This window comes from Acanthaster planci, linkage group LG06, assembly GCF_054643075.1.
Source record: "Acanthaster planci isolate LZ-2023a linkage group LG06, COTS_SCS, whole genome shotgun sequence".
In the NCBI taxonomy this organism is placed as follows: Eukaryota; Metazoa; Echinodermata; class Asteroidea; order Valvatida; family Acanthasteridae; genus Acanthaster; species Acanthaster planci.
Window position 1 is genome coordinate 21,114,716 of NC_141782.1, and position 19,346 is coordinate 21,134,061.

At 43.6% G+C, this 19,346-nt stretch overlaps 1 protein-coding gene across 9 annotated transcripts in view; it reads right to left on the reverse strand.

Moving 5' to 3' along the window:
- Nucleotides 1–19,346, reverse strand: part of LOC110986618 (NACHT and WD repeat domain-containing protein 2-like) — a 74,977-nt gene continuing 55,631 nt past the window's right edge. For all 9 annotated transcript variants that reach the window (XM_087138408.1, XM_022248630.2, XM_022248628.2 and 6 more), the window contains 9 exons: nucleotides 18,820–19,022; nucleotides 18,308–18,563; nucleotides 13,950–14,333; nucleotides 10,883–11,223; nucleotides 9,559–9,771; nucleotides 7,173–8,906; nucleotides 6,783–6,967; nucleotides 5,542–5,666; nucleotides 1–4,805 (listed from right to left, as the gene is read on the reverse strand). In XM_087138408.1, the coding sequence (XP_086994534.1) occupies nucleotides 4,591–4,805; nucleotides 5,542–5,666; nucleotides 6,783–6,967; nucleotides 7,173–8,906; nucleotides 9,559–9,771; nucleotides 10,883–11,223; nucleotides 13,950–14,333; nucleotides 18,308–18,563; nucleotides 18,820–19,022 (3,656 nt within the window). In that variant the 3' untranslated portion in view covers nucleotides 1–4,590. The remainder of the gene's footprint in view (nucleotides 4,806–5,541; nucleotides 5,667–6,782; nucleotides 6,968–7,172; nucleotides 8,907–9,558; nucleotides 9,772–10,882; nucleotides 11,224–13,949; nucleotides 14,334–18,307; nucleotides 18,564–18,819; nucleotides 19,023–19,346) is intronic.

Sequence of the window (19,346 nt, forward strand, 5' to 3'; positions counted from 1 at the left end):
TGCGTATTTCCTTTTTTTATTCCACATATAATGAATACACTGCATACGGCTATATACGGTCTATAGCAAAAGCACGTACACACTGTACGCGTCCACATAGAAGTCCACTGTCTTTTTCTTTTACATTTTGGAATGTTTTAGCTTTTAAACTCATTGAGAAGAAGAGAAACCACTAGGGGAACAGACATCGGATGTGACAAAGCACCACAACATAAGGTATGCACCATCGTTGGTTTGGAAAAGGTAATTGCTGGGGAAATGATATCAAGTGCTACTGTTGCATCACATCTTTGACCAAGCAACAATTTGAAAGATTATAATCCACGTCAACATTGAAATGTCGGTAATCATTCTTCTGAAGAACCAATTGGTAACTCATGGTTCGGTAGACCCGTTGATGGCAATTTTCAAACAGGATGCCGACGTTTAACTCCTTTTAATGTCACTTAGGATGTTTGCAACTCTTCAAATGACATCAATGAAATCACAAATGCCACACATTTTTTTCATAATGTCCTTTGTTCACAACTGCCAAAAAGGTATTGGCTTCACTGAAACAACAATCATTCTTTGAGGAATCGTGCAGCAATTACTTTTATACAACCAACAGTGACGTAAAGGGTACATTTTGTAGGGGGAGCACCTGGGTTCTCATTCTTTGTAGGGAGCACTTTATGGGTTGGTCACAGTTAAAAACACTGACCAAGTCTATCACCAGATTTCCCCCCCTCTAATTTCAGAGCAAGAGGGTCGGGGCACAGGCATGGAAGTGTGTGTGTGGGGGGGGCAGGCCTTCCCTCCATGCCCCCCTCGTTACGCCACTGGCAACGAATAAAGAAAAGGAACAACATCAACTTTCACCGGTGAAGTACGCGTTCGAAATATTTTTCCTCATGAGTAGTGGGCTGGCACCAGGCGAGGATGCACGTGAACAAAACTTTCACAAGTCTGGGAACTGACCTCGTCGTGGTTACTCTGCTACAAAGTTTGAATTTCAGAATTGAAAAGGGAAACTTGAATAGGACCGACAGCAGATAAGCGGGCTAAGGAGGTAAAAATGGCAAACTGCACGACGTATAAAACAGTACACCGAACAAGACTCACATACACAAGACCTTAAAAAGTTAGAGGGAAAGCAAAAAAGGGAAAATGGGGGGGGGTGTCCTAGCAATGGGAAAAAACGACTAAAAATAAACCGGCACGTGAAGGGCGCCCTCCCCTTCATCCTTTTTGCCGATTACAATTTGTTTTTAATCCATACTTTTGTTGCTAAGCTACTCTCCTCAGAGGGGGTATTTGATGAGCAGTACTGTTTCTTGTAAGGATTCAAAAGCTATATACTCAGAACTGTATTTCTTTAAAAAACGTTTTTCTCGTGCAGCTAAAATCTGTCATGGCCGTCCACGATTAAATCACGGGGAAAGTCAAAATACAAAACAAATAACCCGTAGCATTAAACAGTACCATTTAAGCAGTCAATATGTTCGCAGGCGTCTAAATAATTAAATAATAAAGTACTGTCTTTTACCTGTTCTATTGTGAATAAACACGAAGACGATTTAAATAGATCGCACCTGTTTTACGGTTTTATCTCAGTGAAGGGAGTTTTGGAAACGTGCAGTCGGCACCACTTGGAAACTTGAATAAACCAACAAACAGTTCTAGGATTCGTGGATTACTTGACTGATCGATATAAAACTGATTCACCAAGCAAACAAAATTTCACTATCACTAATTCATCAATGGACCACTCAAACTTGTTAATAATTGTTTTCAAGGCAAACGTTCCTGAATGAAGTGTGTTTTTCAAATTTTGCTATTTTTGTTTCAGAAAAAACTGTACTTGCCACGGCACGCTACCAACAGCTCTATGATGCTACATTTCAAAAGAGATTATGTTGGAAAATGGCGGTTTGTCATGGTACTCAAGCGATAGAACCAGCAGTGTCCACATTGATCACAATTTATGTCAACATCCTGAATGAAGCATTTAACTGAAGTCTTCAGCACTAGCTGTAACAGTGAGCCAGTAGCTTCTACAGGTGTGTGGGTTATGGCCAAAACTTCGGGTCGCGGCTTAAGTCCAATCAATCACTTCATGAGACTACAACAAAAAAGGAACAGGTGCATAACAGTGATCAGCCCTAATTGCTTTAAGATATCAATTTTTGTTTCCTTCTTACACCAGCTCCTCAGTCTGCGTCGCCATACACATACTGACAAAGTACTCTTTCCGAGGTAGTTCTTAAGTTTTGAATAACTTTTTTTTGTTTTCCTGAAGTTAAAGAAAAGTACTGTCATATCATAAATAGTACATTTTGGTTACAGAATTGAATCCAATAAAGGTATCAGGCTTTCTGACCTGCTAGGCTTGATCTCGTTTTGCACTTGTCGGCAGTTGAATAATTATAGATTGGTGCAAAAGAACACCCCGTAACGATGGCAATCTCAAAAGAGCTCCAACATGGAGGAACCACCTTGCCTCATGTGCGCCGGTGTAGGCTACAATGGGGAGCATAGCATATGCCATTTACAGTCTTGCAACTTAGGGAAAGCGTCACGTATAAACTTAGGTCAATTACTGCTTAACAATGTGCATGTGTCGCAGCTGAATTATCCTAGTTGAGCAGTTTTGTAATGATCTCATCTCTCACATTTTGCCACAGGTAACAACTCTCATGGTGTTAAGGGTCGAGAACATCAAATACAATTATTGTTACATGAATGGTTCCCTCCATACTGTCAAATGACATTGGCTACTGATAACCAGCAGTGCGACCATGGTCCAGGGCCTGGTTCTAAAACCATCCATCACTCGGGTGATGTCAGTCCAAGGATGGTTAACTATGGCTGTCACGCCAACTTGCCTAGGTTTTAGCACTGAATTCTATACACTGGATAGGCAGATCAGCAGTAACTGCCTATGTATGAATTCAAGTGACCGCGCGGCCATCTTAGGATATTCAGTACAATGGCCTCCAGCTTCAGTCCATTCAATAAGTGCATTCATGCAAAGCGCTAAAGCCAGTGACTTAGAGACTGCTATTGCATTGAATAGCCTAAGATGGCCGAGCAGTCGCTTCAATTCGCAGAGCAGAGCTGCCTATCCAGTGTATAGAGATCAGTGGGTTTTACAGAGTGCCCTCTTTTGTTCATGCGCAGAGAAAAATGGAAAGGTACAAAAGAGATGAATACAAATGTGAAGGAAAAAATCACTTACGAGCGGCGGCAAAATCTGCACAGCTCCCTAGGTTAATTTAAAATTGACGTTTCCTGTATCACAATTACAACAGACGGGCGCTTTTTGGATTGCAAGATCCAACTGCACAATGAATACTAGGATGCCAGACCAATGGCAGCTACATGTACGTATGGCATCTCTGTCCACACAGTACTGTACTGAATGAAAATCATGTCCTGATTTTTGCTGTTCTGAATAATATTGTCAAAGTTAACACCAAGAAGAAATGAAAACCGACAAAGAAATACGGCCTTGCGAGCAATAGTCAATAAACTCCACACACACGCACACACCCACCCTTGAACAATATTTACAAATTCGGCATCATGGCAGCAACTAAGTATAATACAGAAATAACATTTGCTTAAAAACCACAAAAGAGGAAAAAACAAAGCCTACCTAGATACCTGCAAATGATAAATATCTATGTATTTACACAATGATATACCATGTACTAATACTTATTCTTGCAAATACAATACTTTATGTACTGTAGCATGTGGATTAAAGCCATGCTTAAAAGCTGACCAAAAAAGTCATATTTATGTCTAGCACACAAATTCAGATAAAAATTCCATTCAAGTAGATGAAAGTACATCGTTAAGACAATGCCTGTCACAAGTTTTTTTTATTTCACTGCTGATTGCTAATTTACTGAACTGTCTAGTTGAGAATGCCCCTACTTTGACTTTTGTTACCCATATGCCTGATGAGTATTGCTGCATGGTTGCTGTGCATCACCTGTGCTTTTCCCTCATGCCCACTCGGCCCCAGTTTTGGGGAGAACCAGCTTCTTTTTATTCCTAGGACCCTTTCACTCTGTGAAACCAAAACACAAAGGAATAAGAACTCGCCGGCTCCTCAAGCTTTCTGTGGACAGGGAAATAGAAGAAGTACTCCCTCTCAGATGACCCTCTCAGATGACCCTCTCAGATGACCCTGGTGGTACCCTCACATGGAGAAGATTGTTGGAGTCCACACTACAGTCGGCGAGTGGCAGTGCTGGTTTCACCAATCAAGAAATGAGTCACGCAGAAATCACTCCAGAAGGAGAAAAGTATAATTCCCAGGCATGAAGACGGCTGATAAGCGTCCACTCAGCCACTGAGACAATTATTACATTAATTTACATCTCTCTGTGAAATAAATTACTAGACGTTTCAAAAAACATCCAAAAAGCTTTTGACAGCACAGTGTAACTACATGTACATGTAGGTCTAGAAAAAGGACATTAAGACTAGAGGGCCCAATTTTGTTGGTTCAAGCCCACAGAGAATTATACACGTAAACAATCAATCACTACGACCATGGGTTCTAAGAACGACAAAACTGGTGATTTTTTTTTCCTTTTAGACTTCATTACTCATGTCGTACTCGTTGCCTGCTCGTGAGGCGTCACCGTAGGGTTTCTTGTCCTCTCTGGAGGTGTCCAAATCCTTTGAGCGTAGCCAGAGGGTGATGATGGCTCTTTGGCCAGGTACACCAATCACGGCACAGTCACCAGTGGCTGATATCTGACAGCAGCTGATGGGCTGGTCCGGGGTGAACGTTGCGATACTTACACCTACAGGATTGATCACCAAAAACAAAATGAAACTAATAAGAACAGCCTCCTGACTACGGTGACATGGAATACACCAATGAAAATGTTACTGGGCCTAACAGGATCCTGGCATACCCTTTGAGAAATATTCTGTGAGGACTGAAACTCAGGGTCTCTGTTACAAATGATTAGGGAAGCTTCTTGGAGGCTGGCATATATTCCCGTTCTTTTTAGAGCAATTCTGTTGAATCTTGGAGTGTTCCTAGGAGGAATAGATAGTGTACTGCTAAGACGAAGACTTGGACTGTTAGTAGACTCTGGCCAATTTTTTGCTGGATAATTAAACTTGACCTGGAGAAAAATGACTTGTGACTTCGCCTGAATCAGGAAAAATTACTTGGGCCAAACTTGAATAAATGTGACTTGTTTATAAAGCAAGCTGTTGTTGACATAGACACAGTTAAAATACATCTTCAGATAGTCCACACTTTCTATATACACAACCAATCCTGCCTGTTTTTATTATGCTAATTTTTTTCAAATATCAATGTATTTTGATGAAAACAATGAGGCTGACAAGTCAGATCTCTTGTGCAAAACATCACACGTCAAAGAATCAATCAAGGATGTCAGAGAACATGTACAAGTGCCATGTCAATATGACTTCAGAAGGACTTGGCAAAAAAAGACTCGAGACTTGTAGTTTGACTTGGAAAAAATACTCATGGCATGACTTGGCTACATTACTGCCTCTCACCTTGCTGAAGGTCCCACATGCGCAGGCTTCGGTCCATCTGTGTTGAGTCATTGCTGAGACATCTCTTGCCGTCCTCACTTAAGTAGATGCTGTCTACAGGATGGGTGTGGCCTTGCAGTGTGTACCTGATCGCCAAGGGAACGGAAAATGTTGAGGAGGACAGGGCACGGGCCAGAGAGACCAGATTTTCTCAGGGACGTAACACTAACTGAAAGGGTGTGAATGGGCTTGAATGACTTGGCAGGAAATCTGATCCAACGAATGCTGCCCAATATATTTGAACTATGAACACAGCCTGAAATGAAGTGACAGCAGACCTACCCAGATCCATATTAATAACCTGCTGCTTAAAAATTGCGTTAACCTCGTATGCGGTGGCAAGGATGCGCAAGTGCTATGTTGGTGAGAAAACATCAATAACTGTGTTAACCACTTCCTGCCGGGGACTCCGGAATCGGCGACGTACACGTATGCTTTATGTGCGTGGCCGGGGTCTCGGAACTCGGACAAAGGGAACAGGGCCCTGTAACAAAAGACCGTACTCTGAACAAAAGACCAGGCTGCTGGGCATTATCGACATTTTTCACTCTCAAAAGTGGAGATAATCCAGCTTTGTTTTGAAACAGTATACCGTGGTTTGGGGCATTTATAGCGAGTGGATTACCACCGGGGACAAAAGTGCTCCACCACCGCAGTGATGCGCCACACAGTACCGCTGCACGCTAATCTGGCCCCTATTGAAAAGAGGTCAGCAGCACACTGAGCCAGGTTCGTGAACAAAAGAAAGTTATATAACAGCGCACAATCTGAGCTCTTTTTACAAGGCTGCAGGCCTGGCAGAAATACTCGGGCGTCAATGAAGGTCACCTGTCAACTTGGAGTAGTGCCCAAAGATTACTTCGTGCGGCTATAAGCGTGCGTTAAATGAAATGATGAATTTTTGAAGAATTTTGAAAACGGAAAAAATGACAATTATGCCGGCCCAGCATCATCAACATTGATAAATACCCCGGCGCTAAGTGGTTAATGTTTTGAGTACGTTTTAATTATAAAGGTATGCTCAATGCCTGTGGTTACCACAATATGGATGAGGCTCAGTCCCTTAGCAGAACGTTTTGTGATTTGGTGCAAAATGAACCCGGGCCTAGCTACTGGGCCTAGCAAATGAGGACATAATCACGTTTGGTTTCAAATGGGAAATCTAGTGATGCAGCTGACACTACAGTCCACCGAGTCCTTACTTGAGTGAACCAGAGGACAGATCCCAGAGCAGGAGGGAACAGTCTTCGCAGCCGTTCACCACACACTGACCCTCGGACGAGATGGCCACGCAGGTCGTGTTGGAAAGAGGCTTCCACTTCTTGAACTGTTGACCGCTCTGGAGGTCGTACACGATGATGAAGTTGCGGCTGGGATCATCCAGCTCCTGGCCAAGTTGAAAGAAACAAAAAGAGGAGAAAGTTTAGAGTGACAGGAACCATTTGGTGGTGATGAGGAACTAATGTCAAGGGGCTATTGCAGACAAAAAATTGTAGAGAACAGACAAGTTGCCTAGAATAGATTACCTGCCGGGATGTCATACGTATACCGCTTCTAACAAGTTCTTAGATAAGGGCTAAAGCAAAACTTACCTTGATAACTGAGACCACGTAGTGACCATCATTGGAAATGGCAGCCATGCGAGTGACAAACTCATGCTGGCTGATTCTGAAATCATGGACTAGCTTCCTAGCTGACAGGTCCCAGACTAGCAGAGGGCTTGGTTTCTGTGTGTCGTCCCCGCACACGCAACGGTGACCGTTGGCGCTCACCAGCAGACTGTTGAGAAACCGGTCCTCCCCGACTTTGAACGTCGACACCACGTCGCCGCTGGTCACGTTGATCATGTTGACGTACATGCGGTTGCGCGAGAGCGCCACCACGTGCTCGGTGTCACTCATGGCGTAGTATGGCATCTTCTGGTTCATCATGCCCTTCAGTTTGGTTTCAAAGCTACCCGTGTCAAGGTTGAAGATAAGGAGTTCCCGATTGCAGAGGATGACCACGCGATGGCTGTCAATGAACCGCACGTCGCGGGGGCACGAGAGGTTGCGTAATGTTCGAACACATTTCTGCGTGGTTATGTTCCAAACCCTGACTTCACCTTCCTCTGACGCAACAGAGACCATGTATGTGTTGCTAGCAGGTACCCGGAATAACCCTGTGAGCATGGGCTTGGGTGTGGGAGTGGGTTCCTCTGGCGATTTGGCATCTAGTTTGCGTAAACAGTCCCGCGATGGGAAAAAATTGCACACTGGAGGTTTGGCGGCTTGCTTAAACAACTGTTGCATTTTGGGATGGCTGGAGCCCTTTTTTTCTAGGGCTCCCCCACTAAGTCGCTGCTTGAGTTGGCAGAACAGCTGTGTGCCGTCTGTGGAGAGCGAGTAGGCTGCAACTTGAAGGAATTCCAGGAGCAGTTGCAGGTCTAAGTTATTAGGGTCTTTGCTCTGCGCTAACGTGACGTCTTCCATTACACGATAGATGTCGCAGTGTTCCAACTTATGTCGCAGCCAATCCACATCCCAAATGTACTTGTCAGCAAATTTTTTCTCGCCGCTGTTCAGCGCATGGTAGACTAGTTCATGATAGCGCCGCCGGTTTGGATAGCTACCATAGTTGGCTGGCTGGGGTAGAACATAGCGGTCCATCAGGACTTCAATGCCACCCTCCTTGACAAATGGTTTCTTCTTGCTCTTAGCCCAGCGTCCCTGGTAATAGTCCACAAAGTTCTTATGCAACTGTGTCCTATTCTGAGTACCTGGCAGGTAGCGTTTGCTGGCAAGCTCCCGCAAGCCAACATGGGCCCAAGTTCTCAAACAGCGCTCATCCACAACGCAATCCAGGAGAAACGGAGCCAGTTCCTGGCAGATGGCAATCCACAAGTATGTGGGTGCCCGGCGTAGCACAGGTCTTTTGTTGGGGTAGATATCATCAAGCACAGCATCGTCACACGACAGCAGGTCGTTCATCTCGGCATCAGAGACGCCATCCCGTGCCAAGCACAAGTACCCCAACGAGTGACCGACTGCTACCTTGCCGTACCTCCTTTCCAACCTGTCCAAGATGGCACTCATTTGCGCACCAGTATCCTTCTCTATTTTGGTGGAGCTGCTCTCGTCATAGCTATGCCAAGTGCAAGCGACATGGCAAGCCAGCTTCGCATAAAGTGGGATTGGACACCCAGCGACAGCGTCCCGTAGGACCTTGGCTTGGGCTTTACATAATGTTCGTCCATGGGCCTTCAGAAGGCTATCAACCATTTTGGTCGAATCGGCTCCAGAGAGCTGCGGAACCTCCACAAAGTTTGCACTATCCCGCAGTAAATTCTGTCACGAAAGAAAAAAAATACTACAGTTGACCTTGATACCACAAAACACCTTGTCAAAGTAATAAAGATAAATACTTAAATGGTCTTTCTCCAGCTCTACATTATGGTATTCTTTTCACAATAGGCCTCTGTACTGATGATACCAGACTTTCTATGCCCATGTGCTTTGTAATACGAGTAGGCTGCAGACAACAGGTTCTATGCTCCACACCGAAAAGTAGAGTACATGTAAACAAAGCGTGATGTCTTTGTCAAACTGGCCTACTGCTTAATGTGACTGACCTCTCCATAACTCAAATAATGTGTGAAGACAAAGTCAATGGGATAACATTAAAATTACATGTAAATCAACATAAAGAAACATGATATATGCGGCCCCGTGACCGACTCTTGCTTTTTGGAACCTCACTTCGTGAAGAAACTTTGAAGAAAAGCCTCATCAGGCAATTTAGAAACAAAAGCATCAACAATTACAAAGACAAGATCTTTAACGAGCAAGATGCGACTTAAAAGTGAATTTTCAACTGCCCTGTTCAACTTTCCAATTTCAAAACACCAAATCTGATCTTAGACTGAGTTGATCAGTTATGCAAGGATCGATGTTGATTACGCAGGCCTTCAATTAAATTACAGGACATTCCTCTGTTTACCTTGAGATGCGTAAACCCCTCAAAGTTTTTGCCCCTCGTTGTTAGAATCATCTTCACGTTGCTCGGCAACGTGTCTGGGATCCAGTTAAATGCAGCAGTGGTGTCGCCCGAGGACGCGAACTGGTCAATGCCATCCAGCACCACCACTAGAGGCCGGTGCTCTGTCACGCGCTTCAGGAGCGTGGGAAGGTCCTTGCTCAACCGGTTTGCACCCTGCCGGGACCCAACGAGTCAGTCAAAATATCAAGTATGTGCTGCAAACTTGCTTCAATAACTGACAGTTTTCACCAATTCCAACTGATTTCTCTCATTTCTGGTGCACCCTTGTTGGTCTACATTCACTAGTTATCCTTCGAATTCAATGATTGGCATAGAAAATGGGGGAGAGGCAACCAAAAACCAAAGAGTCTGGTTCCCTGACTTATAAAAGGAGGAGCTGGAAGAACAATTCTGGAAACATGCAGTGTCTAACAATGACCGCTATTTTAATGATTGATGGGAGGGGGCATGGTGAGAGGGGAAGGGTTAGGATGGAGGTGATACGTCTTTTCTTGAGCAAAGACTCTGTAAGAATAAGGAGTGTCTGAAAAGCCTGGTTTGGGGAGTCAGGTTGGCGTAGTGGTTCTTTCCTCGCCTTCCACTTCTGCGGCCCGGGTTCGAATCCCGGCCTGGTCCACATGTGGATTGGGTTTTCAGTCCCTACCTGATTCTGTGGGTTTGACCCAGAATATTCCTCTGGGGTTTTCCTCCCACCTCTAAAACTGTAACTGCTTCTCACTGTCTCTTCTCTACAGGTTTCTTCAGGCTTGTGAGCTACAGTGCCTAGGGCGCTTTTGAGGAATACTTGGTGTCATTACCAGAAATATATAATAATAATAATTGTTTCCATATTGACGTGACAAACGCAAACTGCAATGCAGACATATGAAAACATGTCAAACGGAAATATCGCCAATAGTGCAAACCAGCCCCAAACGCATAGGCAAAGTTGAGCCCAGTTCAACTTTGCCGACTGTCTGTGTTGAGTTGCTGAGTAGGCTTATACAAACACACACAGAGGCATGACAGGAGTACAACGATGCTTCTCTCGCTTAGTACCCCTCATTTTGTCCATTTTCTCCTTATTACTAGCATATGCAGCCCCAACTGTCAACAAAATAGCTGATCGTTAACAAATTACATCAAACTAGAGTATCAGTTTGGCTTCAAGAGGAAACACTGCCACCTACAAAAGGCAGTTTTGGCGAAACGTTTCTGAGTTTCGGGCACGATACAAATGACCATATGGAAACCTGGCTTAACAAAGAAAGAGCGAAATCATTACCCTTGAGGCTATGGAGATATGCTCCCCATACAAGTAGGCAATCTGCTCACAGGTGCTGCGGAGGAGCTGGTTGGGGGTGGAAGATTCTGGGGTGGCTCCCACAAATCGCACCACGCAGGCACTGAGCGGCGACACCTGGCTGCACAGCTTGACTGCCATGGACGCCAGCGCCGTCTTGCCTGACCCCGGGGCGCCGTGCAAGATCAGGGGCGACTTGGCCTCCCCTCCGAGGTAATCCCGGATCCGGTTCAGGAGGTCCGTCTGGCCATGGAATGTGTCGCAGTGTCGCTGACACAGCGCTGTGTGCTGCTGCAGCTCTAGATGAAGCCTACGGTGAGTCTCTGAAGATAAAATTGCCAGAAATAGGAGTAAACGATATTGCAGAGACATGTGAGAATGACAAAGCAACACAATCTAATTGGCTTTTAAATACAAGCACTGGTGGCAGAAGCCGGGGGGGAGGGGAGTGGTTGCAGGGGAGCCAATGACCCTCCCACTTTTGGCAGGTACTATAATGGGGTGGGGCTTATTGGACTGGTACATTAATGGCTGATTGTCTCACAACTGTCCCTCCCCCCAAGTTGAAAATCGTTCCGCAGCCATTGCACACACGGTTATCATATGCATATAACATGATGCTTGACGCTATGTATGTACATTTATATCATAACACAGATATGATGTAGTGGGGTGAGATATTCGTACCCTTTCTTGACAGCTAACCCCCTTCCCCTACTTGATCCAAATTAGGATCTACCATCCAACTGGCAAAAGGTTGAAGTGAAGAGTGGACTGATTTGTTCCCCTCACCCTCCCCCCCCACACAAAAATAACTGTACACACCCACCAGTTTTTCTCAGCAGTGATGAAAACCATTTGTTCATTAAAAAAAGATATAAGTAAACGCTCTCCCAAATGGTCTATCTAAAGTGATATAAACTGACAATGATGATGCTGTTTGTGCCTAATAAAATATTCAGATTATTTTCTTGAAGCCTCAATTACTGGTGGAATGTCCCATTTTTGGTACTGCAAAGAATTGATATTAACGTACATTCATCTCTGTGCATAGTACATCATGAAAACATGGCTCTGGATGGCCAAATCAGGTACACAGAGTACTTAATGTATTTTGGTAGAAAGATTATCTTTTAATAGTATTAAACAGGGAAAAATATCTAAATTGAATTTTTTTTATCTTCAGACCATAATACATTTATCTTTGCACTGTTTTCCAATCTGTGCCAATTTCAAACACAAAACAGGACAGATTTTTGGCTGCTGGGTTGTGGGAATCCGGAAGAGATTGAACAAATGCAATTCGGCTCGTAATTGCAATTCTTCTGATAGTGCAAACCAGCAATGAGTCACACATGCCTACGCCCATCTTGGCTGTTCCGCATTTAAGATGCGGCCAGCCATGTGCTGTGCAGCATCAGAGCCCAAGCCAGGCACTCCCTGCATGGGTGGACAATTTTTGGAGAGCATCACCTTATCCTGTTTATTCACCGCCAAACGCCCAACTGTGTCCGGGGAGGGGGGTAAGGCAACTGAATTATGAGGTGCGGAATTCCTCATTTGCCCGACTCGGCAGGAAGAGCAACTGGAATGAGGGTCCAAGTGGAAAACAACACTGAAACGCTGGTTTCTTTTTTAATTGCGTTAGGGAGAGATGTTGCGCTTTTAAGCTGAGGGTATGCAAGATAGGTATGCCGTGTCCAAAAATGGCTGGTGGAAGGATTAGGCTTAAGTGAAGAAAATTTGTAGATGAATGTAGCAAGTACATATGTACACGATGGTTGACAAATGGTTAGAATCTCTCTACATTAAATTGAGTTCAAGAATAGTTTGGTTTTAGTTTGATTACTAATAATCGTTAAGATAAAGTTTTCACTTTCTACGTTGGCATTGAGTCAGTAAGCTGAAGAAAAAATTAAAAAAAAGAAACCTGAATGGAAAAAACTGGCTAGCATGCACCACTGAAAACAGTGCAATTACTAGATAAGATGTTAAAGCACAGCACACCTCAGCTTCATTGTCTGCCTTGGCATTACATCCATGACACTGCTGCCATTAATATCACAACCATGATTTAAAAAAAAAAATTGCTGCGACATTAATGTGACCACTCATGCCCAAAGTTTTCACAAAATATTATTTTCAAAGTCTTTATGGATAAAAAGTATTAAAATCGACTCCCTCCCCTTCAAGCATTCGACACAAGTTGATGTTGTGAAGGCATTTGACTGTCCAAACCATAGGAGGGTTAAAAAAAAGGAGTGAACGGACCAAATACGTATGCATCATACACATGTACATGTAGCATAATACAATATACCGGGTCATGTCTCTTTCAAGTGAGGTCATTTCCTACAGACTGCTACTGTACATGCATCAACATTTATGGCTTCAAGTATCTGCCCTGAGCCGAAGTGCACCCTCACTGGCGAAAAAAAGACAGGTGGTACTAAGATTTCCAACCGGGTTCCAGCACGCGTTCGGCGTGCACGCAAAGACCACACATTCTAGACTAAAATCGTACTCAGCGTGCTCCATGTCAAATGCGCATAAACTGGCGCACCTATGTGGTGGGTGAGTACTAAAGGACTGTCGATTTCATTTCAAAACACGCCCTCTTATGTTCCTGCTCGGAACGGATTTATGATGAGCATCGGCTTCATCGTACTTAAGACATTTAGATCAATACACATGCAAGTGTAGAACATTGGCATCGGTTGATATTGTACCTATGCACAGTTGTAATGTTCCTACAAAGATGGTGTCCCACGAAAGAGATCACTAAGGGTGAAGCATACACTCTCGTATCCAGATGTTTTAGATAAGAGACTGACAAGCAGCTGTGACAAAAAGATAACAATCAAAAGTAACACTGTATATTATGGTATGGCAACATACCATAAGTTTGCAACCAACATCATGTTTGAAAACTTGTTTTGAAACGCTCAATGGAGATTACAACAGATGAAAGTTGCAACGAATATCAACACCAAAGAAATCGCAGCAACTGAAATCCACGGAGTCTCAGACATCAACAACAAAGTCTCACTTTTTGTAATGACGTCCTCCTCCAACCTCTCGGCCACCGCTCGGTCGATCAGCTCCGTCAACATCTGCTGCGTCTTGTTGCAGATGTCGTCGATGTACTTGGCGTGGGTGGAGATCCCGTCGGGATCCAGCCCCTTGGGACTCCAGGGGATGTCAAACTTGACGAAGTTCCCCTCGTTGACCTTAGTGGCCATCCTCTTGGTCAGCTGGGCCAGCTGCTCGTGGGAGTGGGTGTCCGCCTCTTTGTTGCCCGGCAACAGGTCCAGGTAGATGCTAGCCGTGTCGTCATTGGGGTCGATGCGGGTGAAGCGACGGTGAAGCCAGATGACGGCATCACTGACGCTGGTCGGTGAGAAGACGCCCTCGTCGATCTCCGTTTCTGAAACTGCATCAAGAAAAAACAGTAAAAATCAATATGACAGTACTACGTCAAAAACGAAACAGCGACTTTCTGTATATTTTGCACAATACCATCTACAAGAGAAAAAAAAATAGTTTATTGGAGAGGTGGAATGATGTCACAGTGATGATGATGACTGTACATGTATTATACAAAGGTAACATGGTTTGTTCACCGACGGACCTAGTTTGTAAATTCCAAATACCAAGATGAGCTAACATTGACTGTCCAACGGAAATAAACCATGTTATATTTGTTTTACAATATACCTCATACATATTTTATTTAATAATCCCTGAGAATAAAAACATCATCATTAATTTGTTTCCGCTAGCTTTTATTTTGTTCCTATGGTCGAAACACAAACACTTTATCTGATTGTCTTTTACATGTGACGCCATCTTCTCATGTGAGCTGCATACCGTTGCTGGGTCGGCGCCACCAGGCGTGCACAGTACACCCGGGCAACAGTTCCTGGATATTCTGCTACTACGCATGCGTTTATAACTGTCGCCCGGCTTTCAGCTAAAAACGCATGCGTATTTATTCCTTGTGTGAATAATCGCGTGTGCGCTTGGAAAATAGCAAAATAGCAGCTGCCGTGTGACCATGAATACACCAATGAGAGTTCGGCGATCTGTAGTAAGTATGTATGACCTACAGTAATAACTGTTATCTGGTCTTACTGAGTCACAGCCACGTCAAGATGGAAGTCTATGACTTGTATACTTGTAACTCTAACCAGTTGTCTAGCCCTAGCCTGTGATTTCGATCTACATGTAAGCTATCCAGTACCTTTAACACTCTAACTGCATCTTTGCTCGTGACAGTGACAAGCCACTGTGACTCCTTAGCCAGAGCCAAAAATAACCCAAATCAGGAGGACAATTCAGACACTTCTACGGTTCGTTTTTCGTATCAAGCCATTTTTCATTTAGACAGACTCTTGACACTTCAACCTTTTAACTGAACAGAACCGGTACATGCACCTCAAGGAAGACTTGCATCAAAATCAGGGTAGCGAATTGATACTGAGAGACTCTTGCAGAAGAAATGCCAAAAAATGCATACATGTGGACATGAGATCAATAACTAAGATGGAGGTTGTCTAAAATGCACGTTGTCTCTATGAATTCTATGAACTTCAATCCCCCTTGTTAGTGTATACTCACTGACTGACACGTTTATTTTGAAATTAATAGCAACTGTCTAGCATTAGGCAAGTTTTTATTGCCCAAAAAAGTCACAGTTCAATTTTGTAATACTCAATCATAAATGATCTTTCACTGCTTCCAAGAATTCTGTCTGCTGTGTAGACAGTTTGATATGTGAAATGTACCACAGACTGGACGTGTGCATCACGGGGAAAGCCCTTCACACACATGTAGTGAAAAAACATTCACACTTTTTTGTTCGAAGTTGAGAGTTGAGTCCAAGTTGAGTTGTACTGGTAACTTCTCAATTACTTTTTAATGGGAACTGAACAAGGCCTGTACATGTACATCAGACATTCTTGCTTGAAAGAGCAACTTCTCAGAAAACTTGGTTGGGTGTAGCTATAAAAATTGGGGAAAAATTACAAGCTTTTTTGTTTACGTCTTTAACGCAGACAAGATGAATCTGGTAACCCTAGTAATGCTATCACTGGTCATTTTGCACTGTTGCAGGAGCCTTAGCCAGCACTGTAGTCAGTATTATGCATACATAGCCACTGTTCCTTGATATTCACTTTGTACAAAACGAAGCTCAGTGCTTTCTGCCATTAAAGGGATCACCAGTACGCTGAACAGAACGTCCACTGAAATGTCAGTGCATTTGTCAATTGACCTGTAGGTAGAAACATCAAACCCTGAGTCTTGGACAAAGAAGGGTCTTCCCTCTTCAAGTTTTACTGCCCTACTGAAATTTTGACGGCTCTACTCCAAAACTTTGCATCGCACATTCACCAATTTCCACACAGCAAAGACTTAATGGATTCCAAATCAGTCCTACCTTCAGTAAAAAAACCCACAATGGATATTTAAAAACTACACTAGCATGGTGACCGCTGTCTGCATTGCAGTAGTCAGACTAGCCACTTTTACTCAGCTCGAAGTTACCAACGTGAATTTGAAATCTTGAAAAGTGCCACCTGATAGACATACATGTACATGTAGATGACACTTTCTGTTGTCTTGCCTTTGGCACTTGTGGTCATTTCCACATTTTCGCTCAGCTGAAAACCATGATGAACAACCACCCCAGACATGATTCCAGGGAGTGGTACAAACAACATGATGATCCTCTCTGGGTTCAACACAACAAATGTTTCTTTCCAGGAATGACAACGGAGTCCAGTTCTCCAAACTCTTTGTCACATCAACTGCACTTCCGCTAGGCAGTTGTACTACGAAACAGTCATGGCTACGCAATCATGCATCATGCTTTCGAAAGAATTTCACTAAATAGGTCGTAAGTGCGATGTATCCCAATTCTCGAAGTTGCCATAACATGACTTTTCCATGAACTCACTTTAATATTGAACAGTAAACAGTTGTCAGTTACTGTGTAATGCACTTCCGCTGGGCAGTTGTACTACGAATCAGTCATGGCTACGCAATCATGCATCATGCTTTCTGAAGAATTTCACAACACAATAATCAGTTACTGCGTAATGAGTCGTTAGATTTTCTCTTGAAAAAAATGGAGGTGGAAACGGAGCTCATAAAAGAAGTTCATTTCATTCATAACTGCAGCTTCATTTTCCAGATAAGTAACGTCTGCTTCGATGAATTTACAACAATTTTTGTGTCATGTATAAAAGGCTCTGAAAAGAAGAAACTTTGACAGAAAGGTTCGAGATGACTTGTATTACCATTAAAGTTATGAGGCAGTCCAGTACAGTATAAAGTTGCAGCAACCACAGTAGGTTACAATGTGTAATCAACTGCAGAGATGCCAACTTTTCAAAATGAAAAAGCGTAATCCTATCGTACTTCCAGTTCCGGTTTCCCGACCGACCCCAATGTTTTGGCGCAACCCCAAAACTTTCATCGGCAGACTAGAAAAAATTTAACAAGTTTTAAAATTCCTGTTCTCTTTTCTTTCAAAACAAACACCTGTCAACAACTTCTTTTCCAATCAAAACACTTGGATTTACCTGACTAGCATTGTGCAAGTGTGAATAGTAATTAACTGCTGATTACATGTATATTTCCACATTAATTCTGGTAACTTTTTATTTTAATCACTTTTGTGGCAATTTTTGGTAACTTTCGTCCCATTCAATCAGGACAAGAAATTATCAAAAAAATCCTTACCTACGGACCCTATTTAATCGAAGCAGAGCTACTTTTTTCTTGGCCTAACTAATGTGTTTCTCGGTCTCGTGAGATCCAGCGTGGGCAATATCTATAATTTCACAGTTACACGTCTTGCAAAACATGTAAGCTTCTCCACGCCAAGACTTTGTAACAAAGGCCCATTTAAGTGGTGGATTCGTCCCTGAACTTCAGCTCACTTTTTGTCACAGCGCAAAAGAAGTCCAGATCACCCAAAGGCCAAGAATCAAATCCTTGACAGTCCTCCACTCCGGTAAACTTTAGCACGATCTTGATGTTCGACACAAGTTTGTACGATATCGGTACATGTACAATGCATGGATGTACACAATCACGTTGCATATGAAGCGCAATCTTGCCTATTTGCCCCCTGTTCATTCATCATAGCGTTAATTGGGGCAAACGGATGATTAAACCATGCTGGTTTCTACCGCTACTCACGCAGCTTGAATGCACAAACTGCGGGATGCCGGCAACACATTTCTGACGTGCGCATTATGAGGCCGGCCAGCTCCATACTGGCTTACGTAGTTTATATACAACTGTATGGTTTTGTACCTTTTGCATTGGAAATCATAAAAATCTTAGTCTGGATCGTACAGTCGTAAACGGAGTAAGTACTAGTACTTCCCTACTCACCTGAAGCCATGTAACGTTCCTTCTCTTCCTTCCCCCAGCAAATTCTCAAGATCTCGCAGATCTTCTCCGCTTCATCCTCCGATGCCTTGCCCTGGAACAGGTAGACCGGTGGCACCGAGTTGGAATCCAGCAGGTAGTGCTTGGTCAGCAGGGCTCTGTCCTCATCTTCCTCTACCTTCTTGAGGAGACGGTCAAAGGCTGAGGCCAAGACACGGATGGGTGTCTTGCAGCGCTCGTACTTCATATTGAGAAGAGACTGGGCACGGGAGGGAAACAACAGGTGGAAAGTACGAGTAAACATGGGACAGTCAATCCTTGTGTCGTTGGTCTTGTCTTTAAGACCTTCTTGGCAGGAAGGCCAAAGACTAAGACATGAATGGAGTAAGCATTTTGCAACAGTCACACTTAAAGGGGGAAAGACTGAGCTCACAAAAGGATAAAAGTCTGACTGCCGATGATGAGTTCAATAAACTAGAGAAGGATTCCATTCATTGTACGACTAAACTGATTACCATGAAGTTTGGTCCGGTGGAGGCAGCCTGACAATACTTGATCTCGTGCAGGCACTGGTCCAGGAATCGCTCGTCTTTCAGCCGGCTATCCCACAATCCCCAAAAGAGATCAATGGCTTCAAACTCGTAGCCACTGAGGGCACAGTGGTCCCGCAGCTTGGGGTAGACACGCTCCATCAGGGCGTTCCTCTCCACCTCTGAGTCTGGAATTCAACAGAGAGAATCATTTCAGAAGAGTACCATCTTCTTATTGGATGCGGGTAGGTCTAGAAGCAAAGTTCTACAGTCTACTCTCAATATAACAAAGTTACGGGGACCAGGCAAATGACTTTGTTATAGAATACTGAAGTTTGATTTGCACATTCTGGTTCCAAATGTCAGAACTTCAGTACCTGACAACCAGGACTCTGTTATAAAAGGAGTGAAAAACAAAACAAAAAAACCCACAACAATTCACAAAATTTGAGTTGTCAGAATTTGCTCTTTGTAAACTGTCACAACAGTATCTTTGATATCACGAGTCAAGT